At 43.7% G+C, this 20,848-nt stretch overlaps 1 protein-coding gene across 1 annotated transcript; it reads right to left on the bottom strand.

Moving 5' to 3' along the window:
* Positions 1 to 19,342: 19,342 nt before the first annotated feature.
* LOC110781180 (E3 ubiquitin-protein ligase BRE1) lies at positions 19,343 to 20,276 on the bottom strand. The gene has a single exon (XM_021985410.2). It carries the CDS (start codon positions 20,172 to 20,174, stop codon positions 19,515 to 19,517), a length of 660 nt encoding a protein of 219 aa, XP_021841102.2. The 5' UTR covers positions 20,175 to 20,276; the 3' UTR covers positions 19,343 to 19,514.
* Positions 20,277 to 20,848: the final 572 nt, after the last annotated feature.

Here is a 20,848-nt window from a genome sequence, read left to right as displayed (position 1 = left end):
TTTTAGCTTACACCTCCTCCATTCCCACTCTAATTAACAATTATACAGCTTAAAAAAAGATAATATAGTTAAATTAAGGTTGTTCCGGTGTTGTAAAGATGGAAACAATGGGCTTCGAATGAAGGCCCTTTCGTATGTGTTGAAGATCTTGCTTGCTTGAATGAGTCGAGTCCGAATTCACCTGCACAAGAGCAAAGTCACTAGCCTCGGGGGTGTTTCCGAGGAAAGCCCCTCCGATGCCTAAGTAAGAACGATGCTCGGATTCTAGAGAGAAGTTCTCTAAAAGAGTAGTCTTAAGGCGATAAATTGGACGTACCTTGAGGTGTGAGCCTTGGTGGCCTATTTATAGTGTTTGCATAATAAATGCCCATAGGTCATTTATTGCTATTGGGCCTTGAGCCTTAATGGGTGGCTGAATAGCCATAGTGGTAAGGTTTGATGCTGTTGTTTAAAGCCATTGGGCTTTAGACTTAGTGGCCCAATTGAATATCAAGTGGGAGCCTAAACAACATGCCCCCCAGACCCGGTCCATTTAGAATTAAATGGGTGGGTTTTCCAGCTGTCAGAAGTCCAAAAGTTCCCTCTTTTTTTTTTTGAAAAGGGATGATTTGCATTGATGACAAGTGTTGGGACTTGTATTGTGTCGTGGAGATCGTGGGTTTGAAAAGAAGTTGATGCGCCTCCTTTTTTTTCTATAAATATTGGGCGCTTTGCTCTCTTCAAACTTTACTTTCTCTCTCTTTCAAACGCATTTCCTCTCTTTTTCTGGCGATCGCAGTTTTCGAGTTTCTTCAGATCTACGGAATTCGGTCAGTTCTGGACTTCGGGAACTTGTGTCGTTCGCTTTGTCGGCGAATTGCGCTTCGGAAAAAGGTAACTTGCTTCTGAATTTTCCTTGCTTTTTCGCTCTTTCCTCTACTCCTCAATCTAAACCCTAGACCGAGAATTCGCGATCATGGCAAAGAATAAAGGAAAAAGTAAGTTCGTCATTGGTTCCTCTAGTGAGAGGGAGGATGTGCCCTCGGGAAGGGTACAGAAGAATTCAAGGGGTGGACCCTCGGAGAGGCCGGTGGAGAAACGTTCGACTGGTTGGGATGCTTCCAAAGATGGTGCTGTTGGCGGGTCTGGTGTGTCTGAACGTGCTACTTCTGGTAAGAAAGCTGGTTCTTCGGGTGTACGCCGTTCTTACCCTGAGTTTCCAGTTCATTGGACTGAAGCTGATCCGAAGGGCAAGTATGCCCCGATCTTGCATGAGACCACCAAGATCGATGGTCCGTTGGAGAAATCTGTCAGTGGTGACTGGTTGGTGGAGGCGAAGTTGGGGAACTACCATCGGAGAGCCGAGGAGCTATACGGAATCCAGCACGCCTTGGGGTACTGGTGTGAGCTTCCCGATCAGGAGCGTACTCGGGTGACTCATCCACCGAGGGGGTTATCTCTGTGTACACTCATCACTTGGAGAACGGTCTCCGTTTTCTCTTGGATCCATTCATTTCCGAGCTCCTGGTGTCGTACAACATCAGTTTGGCCCAACTTACACCCAAATCTATGAGGCACATCATCGGATTTAGATGGGTGTGCGACTTTGTTAACTTCCCCTGCTCTGTCGCCGTTTTTCGGGATCTCCACGATCTGTCTTTCAATCATGCTTCCAAAGGTGATGGGTATGGTTGGTGGACCATCATCAACAAAAAGTCCCGAAGGAGAGGGGAGCCGAACTATATTACGGCATACCCTTACCTCAGTTCTGACCATAATTGGAAGACGGAGTGGTTGTTTGTTCGCGTGCCGACGGATCCGAAGCATCCCAATTTTTATCGCCCTCCGAAGTGGTTTGTGACTCCTAATCCTGATATGGGAGGCGTGGCTGCTCCGGATCGGAACCATCACCACTACGTGGATCTCCTCCAGTGGTTTTTGGCTCGGGAGGATAACTATAAACTGCCGTCTAGCTGGCTCCCGAACCTCAACTACATCTTGCGGGAGGACATTCTTGCTGTCGCCGGTCTCAGCAGGATTTTTGACAGGGGTAGGTGTCTTTCGGCTGGGACCGTGTTTCAGTGAGTTTGTCCTCTTCCTTCTTCCCTCGTTTTACTGACTCGTTTTTGTGCTTTGTTTTTGCAGAGTACGGCTTTAGCTGTCTTGATCCTGCGATTTCGGGCATCTCTTTGGATCTGAAGACTATTCACGACTCGGCTCCTGATTACAAGTTCGGGAAAGGGAATCCTCGTAATCCTCGTTTGAAGGATTACGTGTTGTCTCCTTCGGGTGTTGCCCGGATATCCGAAGTTCGAGCTGATCCGTGGGATTCTGCCTCCTCTCCTGAAGCTGTTCCAGTGAAGGTCGTGCTTCCTGATTTGAAGACAACTTCAGATCCGGTGAGTGTTTCTATAGGCTCGGTTTTTGCTTGTCTTTTCTTTCTCTTTGGTTGGCCGCCGGCTAACGTCTTGGTCCTGGACCATCTTTCTAGGGTCCTGGGACTGACGCTGTGCCGCGTGCCGTTCCTTCGGTTTCATCTCCGGCTCGGATAGATATCTCTTTATCTAGGAACCGGGTACTTCACCTTTTTTCTTTATTTCCTCCTTTGTCTTCCTCTAAATTTATTGACCCTTGGTCTCCCTTTTTAGGATCAAAGGAAAAGGAAGGGTAGCACTCTTCTGAGGTCTTCCGCGCATCCGAAGAAGGCGAAGGCTTCTCAGTCCTCGGAGAAGGTATTTGCTCTGACCCGGAGGTTTTCTTGTAGTCCGTCTTTCCCTTTTTTCGAAGCTGATCTTTGAACGCTTGTTTTGTAGGAAACGGTTTCGGAAGACATGCCTCCTCCCAAGAATCTCCTTCACTTCATGCCCTTGCCAGGGCAGAAGTTAAAGAGTGTGGTGGTTGCGGAACCGCCGCCCGTGGATCAACCGTTGGCCGAGGAAGATACCATCCCCTCTCCGCTGAAGCCGTCTACTGCTTTAGGGATCGAGATCCAGGATATCACCAAGGTGATGGAGGCGATTGAAGCCGACTTTGTTCCTGGCTCGGATGCCCCTATCGTGGTCGAGGAGAAGAAGGAATTTGCTGACGTTTCTCTCGAAAGAGAGAGAAGTCCAGATAAGGAGATGGTGGATCTCACAGGCCCCGATGTTGAGGTTCCCGAGGCTGAGAAGGATGTTCCCGAGGCTGAGAAGGATGTTCCCTCTGCTGAGGAGGAGCAGCCCGAACAAGGTTTGACGAGGAAGAGGCGCCACTCGACTTTGGGCTCTACTTCGACTTCGGCCCTGGATAGATTGATCCATGCTGACCCTTGCTCGGATGTTCCGCTGAAGCGGATCCCCGAGGAAGTAAGGGAGGCAATGGCTCGATATGCTAGGGCTCAAGTTTTGGGAGAGAATCCCATGGCTCACGTGGGATCTTTGGTGGGTCCCGAAGCTGCTCGGGAGAATCTTCTTCGGGCCAACCCGCAGTGGAGGGTTCCTGGGTCTGAAGAGAGGAACCCGGCTATGATGGCCCAGTACTACCTGAATGAGGTAAGTGTTGGATTTTCTCTTTGAGTTGTGTTTTTGTTTTATGTTTTTCCTACTTCTGCTCATCTTTCCTTCGCTCACAGGCTGTTTTCTGGTCCTCGTTCGCTTCCGAGTGCAGCTCGGTTGAGGAGAGACAACTGAGGAGATATAAGGAGGCTTATGCTCGTGATATTCCTATCTTGGACCAGAAGGCTGGGCAGCTCTTCTCCGAGCTTGTGGAGGTCAAGCAGCTGTACCTTCAGTACAGTCGTGAGGCTAGAGCTTCTGCTGAGCAGATCGGGGCCGAAGTTGGAAAGCTCACCTTCCGAGTCGAAGAGGATGCTGACAAAATAGCTTCTTTCGACAAGGAGAGGAAAGATATGGCCGCCAAGTTTGCGAGCGAACTTGAAGAAAAAGACAGTTTTCTCAAGGAGATGACGTCTAAATTTGAGGCGACCGTTAAGCAGAGCCAGGATGCGGAGGCGAGGCTTCAGCAGTTTGTCAAGCATCGGGAGATTATTCAGAACCAAGCCGATAAGGTACCTGTTCTCCAGCTGAAGATCCGAGAGAAGGATGCGGCCATTCGGAAGTTGGAGCAAGAGCGAGTTGACCTCTACACTGCTGATCAGTGTAGAGAGCAGTATTGGAATGGCATCCTGGGTGCTCGGCGCATGTTTGCGAAGCATATGCCTCATTTCCCTTGGAATGAGAAAGTTGCTCTCTGGATGCGGGCCCAGGATCACTTGGTGGAGTGCCAAGCTGATCGAGACGAAGCTGAAGCTGAACGCCAAGCTGCTCTTGCAGAGGCTCGGGCCGAGAAGGCGAATTCCGAAGGTGACACTACTGCTGGGGGTTCTTCGAAGGATGCTCCCCTAGGGGCTGCTCCTGAGACTCCCAAGAGTTAGGGATTCGGGCAGTCTTCTTCTTCAGAGTCGGTTGGTTCCAGTTGAGAACTTCCGAATGTGTGCTTGCCTTTCCCCCTTTTGCCTCGGCGCTGCGTTGTACTTGTTTCTTTTTGCTTTCTTAGTAATTCGGTAGGCCGGTATTGTCTGTTGATGGCTGCCGATTTTAACTGTTTCATTTTGTTTTCAATTTTTGAGGGTCCTCGGGTATATACCGAGCTGTTTGATGTATTTGTACTTCCCCCAAATATTGAATGAAAAATGAATGTTTGTTACTTGGCTGCCTCTTTTCAGTTTTTTGCACTTCCGAAGTTTTAAGTCTTTGAATCCGTAGATTTTCGAGCTCTTCTTTTTGTAGACTTGCTAAGAAACCCTTTGATTTTGTGTTCTCATGTCTTGCTGCCTTGGTTTCTGTGGTTTGCTAGGAACAAGGCATATTGGGATGCTGCTCTTATGACCCCGCAGACTCACAGCTTAGGGCTCCTGCTCGGTTGTCCACGGGAGGTGATCGCTTTCATCAAAGCAGAATTCGTTCGGATCCTCTCACATGTTCAATCTTTTTTTAGCGGTCTACGCTGAAAGCTTCTATAGTAGAACTCATTCGAGAAGGCTTGTCGGTCTTAAGCGAGTTCTTCAAATCCGTAGATCTGCTAAGAGACTCTTAATTTTGCGAGTTCTTCAAATCCGTAGATCTGCTAAGAGACTCTTTAATTTTGCGAGTTCTTCAAATCCGTAGATCTGCTAAGAAACCCTTTGATTTTGCGAGTTCTTCAAATCCGTAGATCTGCTAAGAGACTCTTTAATTTTGCGAGTTCTTCAAATCCGTAGATCTGCTAAGAGACTCTTTAATTTTGCGAGTTCTTCAAATCCGTAGATCTGCTAAGAGACTCTTTAATTTCCAGACTCTTCAAATCCGTCGATCTGCTCAGAGGTCTGGATTGCTCTTCCGATCTCTTGTGGTTCGGAAACCTGGGCAAGAGATCGCTAGTCTGCCTCTTAGTTATGACTTTGGCGATCCGTGGATCTGAGCCGAAGTTTTATAACTTGATTCGAGCGACTGTTTGTTGCGAACAAGGTTTATCTGGGTATCGCGAATCCGAGGATTCTGGACGATTCCCCGAAGTGTATGATTTGGTCATTTCTTGCATTTTATCAAGGAATGGGCAAGTCAACCTGCTTTTAGTCTCGGATTGATCAGATCCGAGGCTGCATGTATATATATAAAGGGACAATGAAATATAGAGATAGGTTTAATGAAACACATGGTGCCAAACGGCTTTCCTCTTCTCATTAAACAACTTACTTGGTTTAGAGACAGAGATCATACAAAATATTTCTTGAGAACATCGGTATTCCAATGGTTCTTCAAGATTGTTCCATCCAAGTGTTTCAGCATAAACGTGCCTGGCCTTTTTTCGGAATGGATGATGTATGGTCCTTCCCAGGTGGCTGAGAGTTTGCCATGGATCCGTCCTTTCTGAACCGAGGCGGCGTTTGTGAGTACTAGATCACCGACTTTTAGGGGTCTGGCGTTGACTCTTCGATTGTAATGCTTGTTGACCCTCTGCAAATAAGCTGCGTTGAGTGTCCTCGCGTCGTTCCGAGCTTCGTCTAGTAGGTCGAGAGTTTCGGACAGAAGTTGGTTGTTGCTTTCTCCTTGGAGTCCATCATACCTGTTGTATGCCTGGATCCTCAAGCTTTCTGTTCCGATTTCCACAGGGATGACAGCTTCGGATCCGTATACAAGGTGGAACGGTGTTTGCCCAGTAGCTTCTTTCTCGGTGGTCCGAAGGGACCATAGCGTTCCGGGTAGATCTTCTAACCACTTGTTTTTGTTATCCTCGACTCTTTTCTTGAGTGCGTTGAGGATAAGTTTGTTAGCAGCTTCGGCCTGCCCGTTGCTTTGTGGGTGGCAAACTGCCGAGTAAGCTAGGTGTATGCCGAACTGTTTGCTCCACTTTTGTAGTGGGGTGTTGTCGAACTGTTTCCCGTGGTCGAAGACCATCAGTCTTGGTATGCCGAACCTTGTGATGATGTTCTGCCATATGAACTTGCGGACCTGAGGTTCGGTGATGGAGGAGACAGCTTCAGCTTCGACCCATTTGCTAAAATAGTCGACTCCTACAATCAACCACTTCTTCTGGTTCGTAGCTGAGGGGAAGGGACCAATGATGTCTAACCCCCACTGTGCGAATGGTAAGGGATACAGTGTTGATTGTAAGGTTTGAGCTGGTTGATGGATAGCTGGTGCGAACTTTTGGCATTCTCGCATTTCCTTGCCATCTGCTTTGCCTCGGAAACCATAGTGGGCCACCAGTATCCGGCCCGAAGGGCTTTGTGTGCCAATGTTCTGCCTCCGATGTGGTTTCCGCATATCCCGAGGTGGATTTCTCTTAGGATGTAGTCAGCGTCTGTTGGACCCACACATTTTAGCAGTGGAGCGGAGAATGATTTCCTCATGAGCTCTCCCTCGGCGCTGATGATGAACCACTTGTTGAATCTTTTCAGCTTTCTCGCCTGTAGCTTATCTTCGGGAAGTTCTACCCTTTCTTTGTATGCAATTACTGCGTCCATCCAGCTGGGTTCGGTACGTAAACTGCATACTGTGGTGGGTAGCAAGTCAATGCTTCTCTCTTGGTGAACTTCCACGTGGACCGACCTGTTTAAGTCGATGAGTGTTGAGCTTGCGAGTTTTGACAGTGCGTCTGCTTGCGTGTTTTGTCCTCGGGGGATGAGAATGACTTCAAAGGATCTTAACTTTGACGTTAAGGATTTAATTTTTGCTAAGTAAGCTGTCATGCTGGGCCACTTGGCCTCATACTCCCCTCGGATCTGGTTGGCTACAAGCTGGGAATCAGTTTTGAGGCAAACATGCTCGGCCTCCAGGGATAAGCAAAGCTCTATCCCTGCGATTGCGGCCTCATATTCGGCCTCGTTGTTAGTTGCTTTGAATCCGAACTTCAATGCATACTCTATGCTTTTCCCCGTTGGGGGGATTAGTACAACTCCTGCTCCTGAGCCGTTTACTGTGGAAGATCCGTCAGTGAAGACCTCCCAAGTGCTTTTGGTATCATCCAGCATTTCCTGGTATGAGCACTCGGCCAAGAAGTCTGCCAACGCATGTGCTTTGATGGCGGTGTGGCAGGTTCTTCTTGCAATCTCTTGATCACCTCTAATTCGTTCGGCGAATCCTGCGTCCGAGACGTATATCATCAGCTGATGGTATGTGGAGGGGACTGCCTGCATCTTGTGAATCATGGTTCTTCCCATGATTACGTTGTATACGGAGCCGCAGTCCATCACCAGAAATTCATCCCGAAGGGTTTTTGCTGCTTGGCCTTCGCCCACTGTGACTGGCAAGGTGATCTTTCCTCGAGGGATAGCTGCGGATCCGTTGAATCCGATCAGGGGGTAACTGACTTTCGTTAATGCTTCCTCTGACTCTTCGAGGATCAGTTGCTCGAAGCAGTTTCTGAAGATGATGTTGACGGCACTTCCTCCGTCGACCAATACTCGGTGTACGTTGTGGTTATTGAGGTCCATGGAAATGACTAGAGGATCGTCATGTTTGTACTGAACTCCGAAGCAATCATCGGCAGTGAATGTCATGTTCGGGGGGTGTGGTTGGTTGTCTCCCACTGCACTGAAGTTGACTCGATGGGTGAGAGCTCTTAGGTGTTTCTTGCTGGCCTGGCCAGACTTCTGTCCCCCGAACACCACTAGGATGTCATTCTTCTTGTGCCCTGTTGCTTCGTAGACCCTTTTCTGGGGTTGCTCGTGTTGTTTGCCGCTTGCGGCCTTTTCTTTTTCCTCCCTTCGGTCTAACAAGTATTGTTTCAGGTAGCCTCGGCGAACGAGGTCCTCAATGTTGTCTTTCAGCGAGTTGCATTCTTCGGTGTGGTGACCGAAGTCATCATGAAACTCGCACCATTTGTTCTTGTTTCTCCGAGCTGGGTTGGAATTGAGCTTCCCAGGTAGTTTCCACTTTTCATCATTTCTGTTGAGGCTAAAGATTTCTTTTCGGGGCAGAGTTAGTGGAGTGTAGTTAGTGTATCTGGGTTGAAGTTCACCCCTTCTCCCGTCTTTCTTCGGGCTCATCTCTCTAGCTCCTACTTTCTCCTTCCCTTTCCTTGAGCCGCCCTCGGGCTTGCTCTGGGCATTTTTTGTGTCTCTCAGATCCGACGATCCTTTCAACCTTGCAGCGGCTTTGTTGAACTCTTCGGTTCTGATGAACGCATCAGCCATTTGGAGCACGTCGGCTATTTTGGAGGGGTTTTTCATCGAGAGCTTATCACAGCATTTCCCTTCCTGGAGCGCGTGCTTCAAGGCGAAGATGGCCACATCTGGTTGCAAGTTTGGTATGTTTGTTGATTCCTTCATGAATCTGGCCATGAACTCTCTTAGACTTTCGTCTCTTTCTTGTTGGATTGAGGTCAGTTCTGCCGTAGTTCGCTCGGGGCGATTGTTGCTCACGAACTGTGTGCAGAATCTCTTTTTCAGCTTCTTCCAGCTTTTGATCGATCCCTTCGGCAGCGATCTAAACCACTCTCCCGCCACTCCGGTTAGCGTGGTTGGGAAATATTTACACCAACATGCTTCGGAGTAGGGACTCAAGAACATTTGCTGCTCGTAGGAGATGACATGATCCCTCGGATCCGTGATTCCGCTGTATGTCAGGTGTGCTGACAGTCTTACCTTTGGTATCTCTTCCCTGATCAGCTCGTCCGAGAAAGGGGATGACGTGGGAGTCATGATTCTTTTCCCGAGTCTAGCCCTGATGCCTTCGTTCGCCGAGGTTCTGTGATTAGAACGTTCGGGCGTACGATGGGGGCTAGGGGTTCGATCATGCCTCCTGTCTCTTCTTCTTTCTCGGCTACTGACCTCGGGTCGTTCGCCAGATCTTCTTGATTCGCCTACCCCGAGTCTCGTGTGGATCGAGGGTCTTAACCTTGAGTGGACCGAGGGCCTCAACCTGCTGAGCACCGAGCTCCGGATCCGAGTATTATGAGTAGTCGATTCGCTTTGGAGAGCTGTTGGAGTGGGCGATGGTTTTGCAAACCAATCTGGTTGTTGTTGTGCCCTTTTTTGGGTGTCCCACGTGCTTTCCATCCATCTCGACGTCAGGTGTGTTCCTGTCAAGGGAAGGAGCTCTCGTTCGGGTCTGGACACTTCTACACTGGGCTGCTCGTTCAGCCTTCGCCTGGTCCTCCTCTCTTCTCTGCGGTCTTTTGCCAATCCTTGCTGCTTCTCATTGAAGAGGAAGTTTTGCATGATGGTCATGGCCGCAGTGAGCTCTTCCTTAGTTGGAATCGGAGATCCTGCGTTTGTGGCGGTCGTAGCTCTGCTTGGCTGTGACCTCGCCACCGATTGAGGGTGCTCCTCTTCGTCAGATTCCGAATCTGACCGCACTATCATATCGTCATCATTGTTGTTGATAACATCATTAACCATTTTGCAGAAAGAGGTGGTTAATGTCTTTCAAAGGCTTTGAAGTGTTCTTCCCCACAGACGGCGCCAAATTGTTCCGGTGTTGTAAAGATGGAAACAATGGGCTTCGAATGAAGGCCCTTTCGTATGTGTTGAAGATCTTGCTTGCTTGAATGAGTCGAGTCCGAATTCACCTGCACAAGAGCAAAGTCACTAGCCTCGGGGGTGTTTCCGAGGAAAGCCCCTCCGATGCCTAAGTAAGAACGATGCTCGGATTCTAGAGAGAAGTTCTCTAAAAGAGTAGTCTTAAGGCGATAAATTGGACGTACCTTGAGGTGTGAGCCTTGGTGGCCTATTTATAGTGTTTGCATAATAAATGCCCATAGGTCATTTATTGCTATTGGGGCTTGGGCCTTAATGGGTGGCTGAATAGCCATAGTGGTAAGGTTTGATGCTGTTGTTTAGAGCCATTGGGCTTTAGACTTAGTGGCCCAATTGAATATCAAGTGGGAGCCTAAACAAAGGTGAATAAAATTTAGTTGGGACAATAAAAAAAAAAAAGGAGTACGTCATTTTGTATGTTGGAATCAATTTGGTAAAGATATTATTTAAAAAGAAGTCAAAATAATGCAGAAGTGTTGAAAAGATAAGATAGGAAATTGTATTTGGTTTTGAAAACTTGTATTTGAGTCGAAAACTATCCATTTGAGTAGTAAAGTTGTTTGACAAGCATGAACCAACTATGAGGGAACTAGGATACAAATTTCTCATAGAACAATTTCTAACGAGTCAAGAAATGTTTCTCTCTCTAAAATCTTTTCTCTACCTTCTCTCTTGATCTAAGTCTGATTACTGGAGATTATCCTTCTCGCCTCTGGCGAGAAGGCCTCTAGGGGTCTTCTTAGGTTCAAGGAGGGGTTTCCTTCTCCAATTTCTTTTGTGTTTTTTCCTTCTTGTTTTGCAGGTGCCAGTCCATTTCGTTCACATTTCAAGCTTCGTCTTCAGTATGGAAACAAATCAAGCAGCAACAACAATCGACATGGGTCATGATCCTAGTGAGGATCAACAAATTAACGACGTTAATATGATCGATCATGATGCCCAACAACCTCACTCATCCCCTGCCGTGCTTCCTGTGTCCTTTAAAGAAGTAGTAGCAGGAAATTCCCAATGGTTCGAGGAAGCAAAAAAAATTCAGATCACTTCTCTGGAATGGGAAGATCAAGATGTTGATCCTCCTGACTTCTCTAAAGCTGTTCAATTCCCAAGGGATACTTTGAACAAGCTTAGACAACCCTGGAAACTCACTCTTATGGGTAAATGTCTAGGAATATCAGTTCGTCCATCTTTTATTACTCAAAGAGTAAGAATTATGTGGAGGCCAAAAGGAGGTTTGGAGGTCATAGATCTTGGCCAAAATGTATATCTTTTTAGATTCTCACTCCAGGATGATTATGATAAGGCACTCTTGGGAGGTCCATGGTTTGTTCTTGACCATTACCTGATGATAACTAAATGGAAACCTAACTTCAGGCCTTCAATGAATCCTTTCGACTCGATGACAGTTTGGATTCGATTTCCAGAACTTCCAGTGGAATATTATGATAAACAAGCTCTTTTTGAAATCGCAAAAAAGGCTGGCCAACCAATTCGGGTCGATTATGCGACGGACCATCTAACCCGCGCAAGGTATGCTAGAGTTTGTCTGGTTATTGATCTCAATTCTCCTCTTGTTTCAAAGGTATGGGTTGGGAATCAATGGCAGAAAATTGAATATGAAAATATTCATTCTCTTTGTTTCTCCTGTGGGAAGATTGGACACTTAAAAGATAAGTGTCTACTTAACCCAATTAATCCTAATCCTAAACCGCATTTTCCTAATTTGATGCTGCATGTTTCAAGCCCACCTTCTGATGTTCAATCCACCGAAAAATCCACTACAAATCAGACCCCACCAACCATTAACAAACCCACTTGCCTTATGTCAACAAGTCAAACCAATTCCTCTTCTGTTGCCTTGTTGGATTTATCAAACCAAAACATTGATTCTTATGGTCCATGGACTACAGTGATAAATAAGAGAGGCCCAAGGCCCAATAAACCTACCCAGCCAAAAAACACGATAACCCAAACTAAATCTAACTCATTGATCCCTCAACCCAACAAAAACAAAGACAAAAATAAATCGAAAGTTCCATGGAAAGGAAATCATTGGCAGATTCTGGAAAATGAAAATTCAGAGAAAAATATTATGGAAAAGGAAGTTGCCTTTACTGCAATTGGGGAAAAAAACCTTGGGAATGATCAAAATCCCTCATTAAATCTCTCTTCTGAGCAAGTAAACGAAAACCCTTCATCTTCAGCCCCAACTTTTCATTCCCCAGTTTTACAAAGCCACGTTGCAGCACCTACAATGGCCAATTCAGCCGGTGCCCCTTCCACTACCACTTCATCTTCGCCTTCAAATAATCCTGGAAAAACTTCAATCACTGTCTTCTCCTCTTCCCTGTCTTCCCAACAACTCAATGAAAAAAACAACCATGGAGAGAAAACCCCAATTCCCTCGCCTTCGCAAGCAACGAGCATCAAGGAGAGCCAAAGCTCGCCCACCAACTCCATCATCATCCCCACCGCTTTCATCCCCATCACCCATCAATGCAGCAACTCCACCCCCACTGTCTCCACCATCAACTCCGACCAACTTCATCAACTTGGAGAATCACAATGCGGGGAACTCCAGAACTTCCCTAATGTTTCGACTTCCATTCTCTCCTTACAACCTGCAGAAACCGATAACTCGAAGAACCAAACCTCTCGACCCGACAGCCAACCCATTCATTCCACCAAGAAGCTCATCAGCGCCGACGCTCCGACTCCCATGGGCATCGATAGAAACACCACCTACTCCACAAAAGATTGCATTAATGCACAGTTCTCTTCTCCGTCTTCAGGAGTTTCAAACACGATCCTCCAACTTGACCAACCCACGAACCAACCTTTCCCTGAAACAACCAATTCATCCTACTCCACCCGCTCTTCTTCCTCAACCATTCATTCCACCTCCAAGAAACCCAGCAGACTATGCATTGGAGTCAAATCCAGTAGAACTAGACTTAGAACGTCTAGCAAACCATACGACAACTTACTCGATCCAAAAAGGGGTAGTGGGTGTCAAGCTAGAACTCCATTACTGGGGAGTGATCAATGGAGGGGAGAAGGAGATACAGGCAATGGTGTCACCCCTCAAGATGAAGGAAATTGTGCTGATGGAGATGCTACCGAAGTGGAAAGACTGGGAGGGATTCTTTCCATGGATTCCAGTCAATGATCTCAAAGTTTCAGGTTTCACCCCTTCTTCTTTTCCTGATCTTAATATGAAGATTGTAATTTGGAATATTAGAGGTGCTACTAAGAATGAGTTTATTCCTTATGCTTGGGATGTCATTAACAATCACAAACCATCCATTTTCATTCTACTTGAAACTAAAAAAAAATGAAGACAGAGCCAATTGTGTGGCTAAACACTTAGGTTTTGATAAAGTCTTGGTTGTGCCAGCTGAAGGCAGAAGGGGTGGGCTTTGGATGTTCTATAATCCTCATGTTGTTTCTCTTATAATGCACACTGAAAAAACCCCTAATTACTTTCATGCCCTGTTTAAACTCAACCCATCTCAACCAGAAGTTCTTATTACTGGTGTTTATGCCCCAAGCACTAGCACTAAGAGACATGAGCTGTGGGCAGACCTAAAATCATCTCTCCCTCCTCCTACTACCCCTTGGTTAGTTTTAGGAGATCTTAATGAGGTGACAAGTCAAGCTGAAAAGTCTGGGGGAAGAAGGTTTGTGGGAAGTCAATGTGCTGACCTTAATGTGCTTGCTGATGCTGCGTCTTTGGTTGATCTTGGGTTCAATGGGAATCCGTTCACCTGGAGCAATGCTCGTGAAGGCATGGATTTGATTTGTGAACGTTTGGACAGGGCGCTTGCAAATCCAAGCTGGATTAACACTTATCCTCATACTCAGGTATTACATTTACCTAAAATCTATTCTGATCACTGTCCCCTTTTAGTCAATATTTTTCCTGAAAAATTAGCTGGTCCCTTTCCCTTTAGATGCAAAGAACTATGGCTTTCTCATGAAGCTTTTAAGGATTATTTTCTTAGTAATTGGATAGCTGCTGATATGAATTTTATAGCTGGCCGCAATAATTTTCTGAGTTCTATCCAGAGTTGGAACACCAACATTTTTGGGAATTTAAGAAAACAAAAAGTTAATCTGCTCAAAAGAATTGATGGTTGTCAAATTAGTTTGGCTAAACGTTTTTCCCAGTTCATTTTTGACCTTGAAAAGAAACTTCTTTTTGAACTTAAAAATATTTATCAGAAAGAAAGAATCATTTGGGCTCAAAAAGCTGGGTTGAATTGGAGAAAGTATGCTGATTGGAATACTAAATACTTTCATACTATTGCTAAAGTTAAAAAGTCTAGAAGTAAAATTCTTTGTTTAAAAAATGATGATGATACTTGGATTCATGACCAGAACATGTTGAAATCTATGGCTAGAGATTATTTTATTAAGGTTTTTACTTCCTCTCACCTTTCTAGCACTAGAATCATGCAGATTCCCAATTCATTATTTATTATTCCTAGTTCTGATGTTAGTTTTTTAAATAGCTGCCCTTCTGCTGAGGAAATTAAAGATGTTTTATTCCAAATGAACCCTATTAAAAGCCCAGGACCTGATGGTTTACAACCTCTTTTCTTCCAAAAGTTTTGGAATGATTTAAATGTTTCTATCACTCCTTTTGTGCAAAGATGTTTTTCTTCAAGTTCTATTCCCCATAATATTAATAATTCCTATCTTTGCCTGATTCCTAAAACTAATATTCCTTGTTGTATGAAAGAATTCAGGCCCATTGGGCTTTGTAATTCTATTTATAAACTGATTACTAAAATTATTTCAAATAGACTTAAGCCTTTGCTCCCCAATCTTATCAGCCCCTTGCAGTCAAGCTTTGTCATGAATAGAACCATTGATGAAAATGTGATTATCATCAAAGAAATTGCTCATATTTTTAATAAGGCCAGTTTTAAATCAAAATGTATGGCACTTAAGATTGATTTAAGTAAAGCCTTTGATAGTATTGAATGGAGTTTTATTCATGACACTCTCCATTGGTTTAATCTCCCTTCTTCCATGATCAAATTAATCATGAGTTGTATCACTACCTCTTCTATTTCTGTTCTGTGGAATGGTCAAATAACAGATAGTTTTCTTCCTACAAGAGGGATTAGGCAAGGTGACCCCTTATCCCCATATATTTTTGTCCTTTGCCTTGAAAGATTATCTCACATGATAGAAAATAATGTTCATAATAAAAATTGGAAACCTCTTAAATTGTCTAAGGATGTGTCTATCTCTCACCTGTTTTATGCTGATGATGTGTTCCTCTTTGGGTCTGCCACCATTTCTAACATGAAAACGATGCTTGAGACTCTTCATTCTTTTGGCCAATTGTCAGGTTTACAAGTTAACTTCTCTAAATCTTCTCTTATTTTTCCTAAAAAAATGAATCATAATGTTCGTTGTAATATTAGGAATGAGTGCACCTTCAAAGACACTACCACCTTTGGGAAATATCTAGGTTGTACTATCTCTCCTACTAGACTTAAGAAAGCTGACTTCTTCGATCTTTTAGACAAAACTTCTAGCAAAATTAGGGGTTGACAAGCAAAACTCTTGAATATGGCTGGCAGATGCACCCTCATTAAGTCTGTTCTTAATGCTTATCCTCTTTATGTGATGCAAACTTCTGTGCTCCCTGTCACTGTGATTCAAGATCTTGAAAGTAAATGTAAAAGGTTCCTCTGGAACAGAGTTGATAGATCTAGATATGTGCCTAGAACCAACTGGAATAGGGTGTGTGATCCTATTAATAAAGGGGGTCTAGGTATTAGAGATTTAAAAAGATGGAACCTTTCCTTTATGGCTAAATTAGGGTGGAAAATTCTTACTCAACCTGACAAACTTTGGGTTAAAATCCTTACTTCTAGATACCTTAAAAGTTCTAATTTTTTGGACTGTCTCTCTAACCCTAATTCTTCTATTATCTGGAAGGATATCCTCAAAGGAAGAGAGATTCTAAAAAAAGGAATTATTATAAGGATTGGGGATGGAAAAGATACCTCTCTTTGGTACCACCATTGGGTGGGTGAATGCCCTATTTACCTTCTTCCTAACATTGTTATTCCTGATTCCATAGCTCACTTAAGAGTTTCTCATATCATCTCTAATAAACAATGGGATTTGTCTAGAGTAGAGCACCTGCTTCCTCCTTGTATTTGTAATCTTATCAAAGCTACCCCCCTTCCTACTCTTACTGATTGTGTTGACTCTATCAGTTGGAGACTTGATAATAAGGGCTCTTTCACCATTAAATCTGCTTATCACTCTTCCTCTAACTCTGACCTCAGTCAATGTTTAATTAATGTCAACTGGAAAAAAATGTGGAAAATTAGTGTGCCATACAAGTATAAAATGCTTTTGTGGAACGTCTGTCATTCTATTCTCCCTGTTGCCCTAACTCTTTCTCACAAAATTCCTAATTTTGACCCTATTTGTATTCGATGCTGTAATTCTACTGAAGATAATATTCACCTGTTCAGAACTTGCCATAGTTCATCCATGTTCTGGTCTATGATTTTTCAATACCACTCTTCCTCTTTTGATCTGAATTTACAGTCTTTTTACTCTTTAAACTGGCATGATTGGATTTCTTTCAATTTAAGTGGGTGTACTGAATGGCAAATGGTGTTTACTATGGCTATATGGCACATTTGGTCCTATAGGAATAATGCAGTTTTCAATCAAAAAATGGAAAACTGCTTAACTTTTTATAATAAATTCTGGGCCGATCTCAACTTTACTAACAATATTGTTCAGTCTAAAGACCCAGTCATCAGGAATAGTTCTACTGCTGTCAGAATTTGGGCACCTCCTCAGAAGCAGTTCTTCAAACTCAATACTGATGGTTCTTGGTTAGATATTAACAATGCTGGGGGTGGAGGAGTCATTAGATGCAGCAAAGGAATATGGCAAATTGGATTTTCTTCCCATTTCAGCAGTATAGGTGCTGCTGCTGCTGAGCTCACTGCTATCAAAGAGGGTCTCCTTATCGCTTGGGAAAGGAAGATGACCCACCTGGAGTTGGAAACTGATGCTGAAGCTCTAAAGTTCATGCTGAATCATCCTCACAGCTACAAAGATCATCATCTCTCTTCGATCATCACGGACATTACCTCTCTTTTGCAGAGAAACTGGGTGGTTATTATTCTCCACGTGAAGAGAGATGCTAATAAGATTGCTCATGGTCTTGCGGAGATTGGGAGAAAGATGAAATCAATGAAGATATACCACTTTCAACCTCCCACTTCTTTAGTTCATGACTACGAGATGGAGATGGTTACTGAGGAAGCTTCGACTGTCTAGCTTGGTTAGTCTCGGGTTGCAGTATATAAAGAAGAACGTCAATGGAACTAACATCCTTTTTTTGGTTTGTTTATATTTTAACTTTTGTAAGCCTGGTCTTCATTTGAGAATGGTACCAATATTGGTTTTTGTGATGGTACCCTTCCCTTGTTGGCTTCTATGTATGACCCTAAACTTTGAGGTTTAATCCTCAGTTGGTAATATATTTCCTATTTCTGCATTAAAAAAAACTATGAGGGAACTAATTTTGAAGAATCAACTAAAACTTGATTAGTTAGTTGGTTACCACTTACCAATTTATAAACAAGGAGGGTAGTTTACGTCCTTGATGGTTGTTATAGAATTGAATTGGATCCTGACAAATACGAAGTAGTCCGTAGTACGTAGTACTGTAGTACTCCCTCCGTCCCGGAATACTTGAAACGGTTTGACTTTATGCACTATTCACATAATTCACTTTGACCCTATTTTATTTCAAGTATACGAAAACAAATGTTAGTATATAATATACGGATATTTCATGAAATACCCCCGAGTTTTACCTTAATTCACCAAATGCCCATCAAGTTTCAATAATTCACCAAATACCCCTCACAAATGACTTAATACCCCAAATACCCCTCTATGACGTCATCATCCTCATAATCGACCAATTACGATCTAATTACTCACCTAATCCCTCATTAACCCCCTAATCCTTAATTACCCACCCATTAACCCATTAACCCACCCATTTCTTTTTCTTTTCTCACTCCCCTTCCTTCTTCCATTAACCCACCACCCACCTCAATTGATTCGGTCACCCTTGTTCCTCATTCCCTTTCCTCCATGGAAGCCCCCTGCTACTGCCTCCAGCACCCCGCCATCTCCTTCGTCCTCGTCGAACTCAATGCCCAAGAACCTTAGAAACCACCATAACTCAAGGACCACAAAATCAAGATTCTACTCAAACTCTCTCCCCTTTTCTGGACCATTCGATCACCACCACCAATTTATCAAACCCACCTTGCACCGCCATTTTTGGCTGGAAAACGAGAAGGAAGCAACTAGAATTTTTGGCTGAAAATTATTCGATTAAGACGAATTTTTGGCTGGAACTAACTAATTGAAAAAGTGTGAATTGAATGAAAATTTGATTTGTGTGATATAGGGAGATGAAAAGTGCGAATCCATCCAAAAAAAATTGGAGATGAAAACCTAAATAATGCAAAGAAATCAATAATGGAAAAAGATGGGTTTATTTTGAAGAAAGATAGTGGATCTGGAGGAGGATGATAATTGGGTTTAGAGTTGTTCTTGGATGTCGATTGATGAGATTTGACGCATCATTTGCTTTGAAGAATTGGAATTTGCAAAGGAAATAAAAATGGTGATGATGAGTGGTGTTGGTGTTGTCGGGGGAGGAGATCAGATGGTGGTGATGAGTGGCGGCGGTGGTGGTAATGTAGGGAGGGAGGGCGTGAGGGAGGAGGAAAAGGCGAGGGGCTTCAATGGTAAATGGGGGCGAGGTGGTGGCGGCGGTGATGGGTCGAGGAGGGAGAAAACGGGTGCGATGTGGTGGCGGAAGAAGGGAGAGGAAGAAGGGTTGGTGGCGGAAGGAGTGAGAGGAAGAAGATGGGTTAATTAGGAAAAAACGGGTTAATTAGGAAAAATGTGTAAATGGGTGGGTTAATTAGATGATAATTGAGTTAATTAAGGATGATGACGTCATGGAGGGGTATTTGGGGTATTAAGTCATTTGTGAGGGGTATTTGGTGAATTATTGGAACTTGATGGGCATTTGGTGAATTAAGACAAAACTCGGGGGTATTTCATGAAATATCCGTATAATATATTGTTGACTTCATCTTAATATATATTTTCAAAATATTAATATTTTATAAGTTTTTATAATATGTAATTAAAGATATTGATGGTCAAAGTTGTGCATTGACAATCGTGTCCAGTCAAAACGTTGCGAGTATTCCGGGACGGAGGAAGTAGTATACTAGTATTAAAGTAGTGCAGGAAAAGGTTAAAGTAAAAGAAAAAGTAAGTTAATGATCTGTAAAATTGTAGTATTTCACAAAGTCACACATGATTGACAACTCACAATACAAATGCGAAATGGGAAATTAAATGGGTTGGAGCAACAAAAAGGAAAAAAGAAGTGACAGTAATAAAGTCCAACATTAACACATTGGTTCCTATATGATTTAAATGGTATAATTAATTAGAAGATGTGGAGGATGTCGAGGATGCGACGGTTGCAGAGGGGACATGAACCTCGGTTAATACATAAATCCCTACAACACAACCTACAATACGTATGACCACATGGTATTAACGCACCTCCTTTCTTCCTTTCCATGCACACGCAGCACACACTATCACTACTCCCTTCATCCTCCTTTGATCTTATTCCATCACCACCACCTGTCTCTGTCTCTGTCTCTGTCTCTGTTTCCTCCAATAATCTCATCAACGACACCCTCAACGGTGGCGACACCCTAGTACCGCTATTTCTATTCTCTGTCGCACGGAAACGGAATTGCCTCTCCACTTCCAACGCAGCTCCCAAATTCGTCCCTACTTGAACCTCCACCTCACGTGTCGTCCCTGCACTTTCTTCAACGCTGTTTTCCATTGATGAATTCTCGTAGCGCCACCCAGCTATACCGCAACAACTAATGCCATTGCCATTGCCATGATTCAACCCTAGCCTTTCCCTTATAATCTTCCACCTGCTCATATTATTGCCTCCTTCTTGTCTCATCATCGTCCTATCATCTACACCCTCCATTTTCTCAATCATCAGAAGATCAACAAGGCTTCTCATCCTCCCTTGATCATAAATTAATGGACGCTCTTCATTTGCCGGACTTTGACTCATCTTCACTTTGATTGATTTTATTCTCTATTTACAATTTACAAGTTTTTGAGAGAGAAATAATTAACTAATTAAGAGAGACTGAGAGAGAGAGAGAGACAGGGCTGTTTGTTTCTTTTGTTTTTATATATAGCGCGCTATAATGTCTTTATTAGTTTTCACTTTTCACTTTTCACTTTTCACAAGGACGTGCATACGGCATACCATGTAACACTCGTGAGAATTCAAGGAATTAATTTATTACTTACGGACTACGGACTACGGACTACTTTAAATACTCCCTCCGTCCCGGAATACTCGACCCGGTTTGACCGGCACAGAGTTTAAGGGACTTGAATTGACTTATTTAATTTAATAGGTAGTAGTTGATAGTGGGGTATTATTTTAATGTAGTTAGTGGAAATGTGTAAAGGGGTGAGTTAGGGAAGAGTAGAGGTTGAATTTTTAATTATTTTTTGTATGGAGTAGGGGGTAGGTGGGTTAATAGGGGTGGAGTGAGAAATAATATAATATTGTTAGAATATTTCCATTTTTAGAAACAGGTCAAGTATTAAGGGACGGCCCGATAAGGAAAACAGGTCAAGTATCCGGGACGGAGGGAGTAATCAACCAGGTTTATACGTATAATATGCATTAGACGCAACTTCTTGTATCAATTGGTCATAATACTTGAATTT

This window comes from Spinacia oleracea, chromosome 6, assembly GCF_020520425.1.
Source record: "Spinacia oleracea cultivar Varoflay chromosome 6, BTI_SOV_V1, whole genome shotgun sequence".
In the NCBI taxonomy this organism is placed as follows: Eukaryota; Viridiplantae; Streptophyta; class Magnoliopsida; order Caryophyllales; family Amaranthaceae; genus Spinacia; species Spinacia oleracea.
Note: the sequence above shows the minus strand (reverse complement) of the source record. Positions and strands in the feature narration are given on the sequence as shown.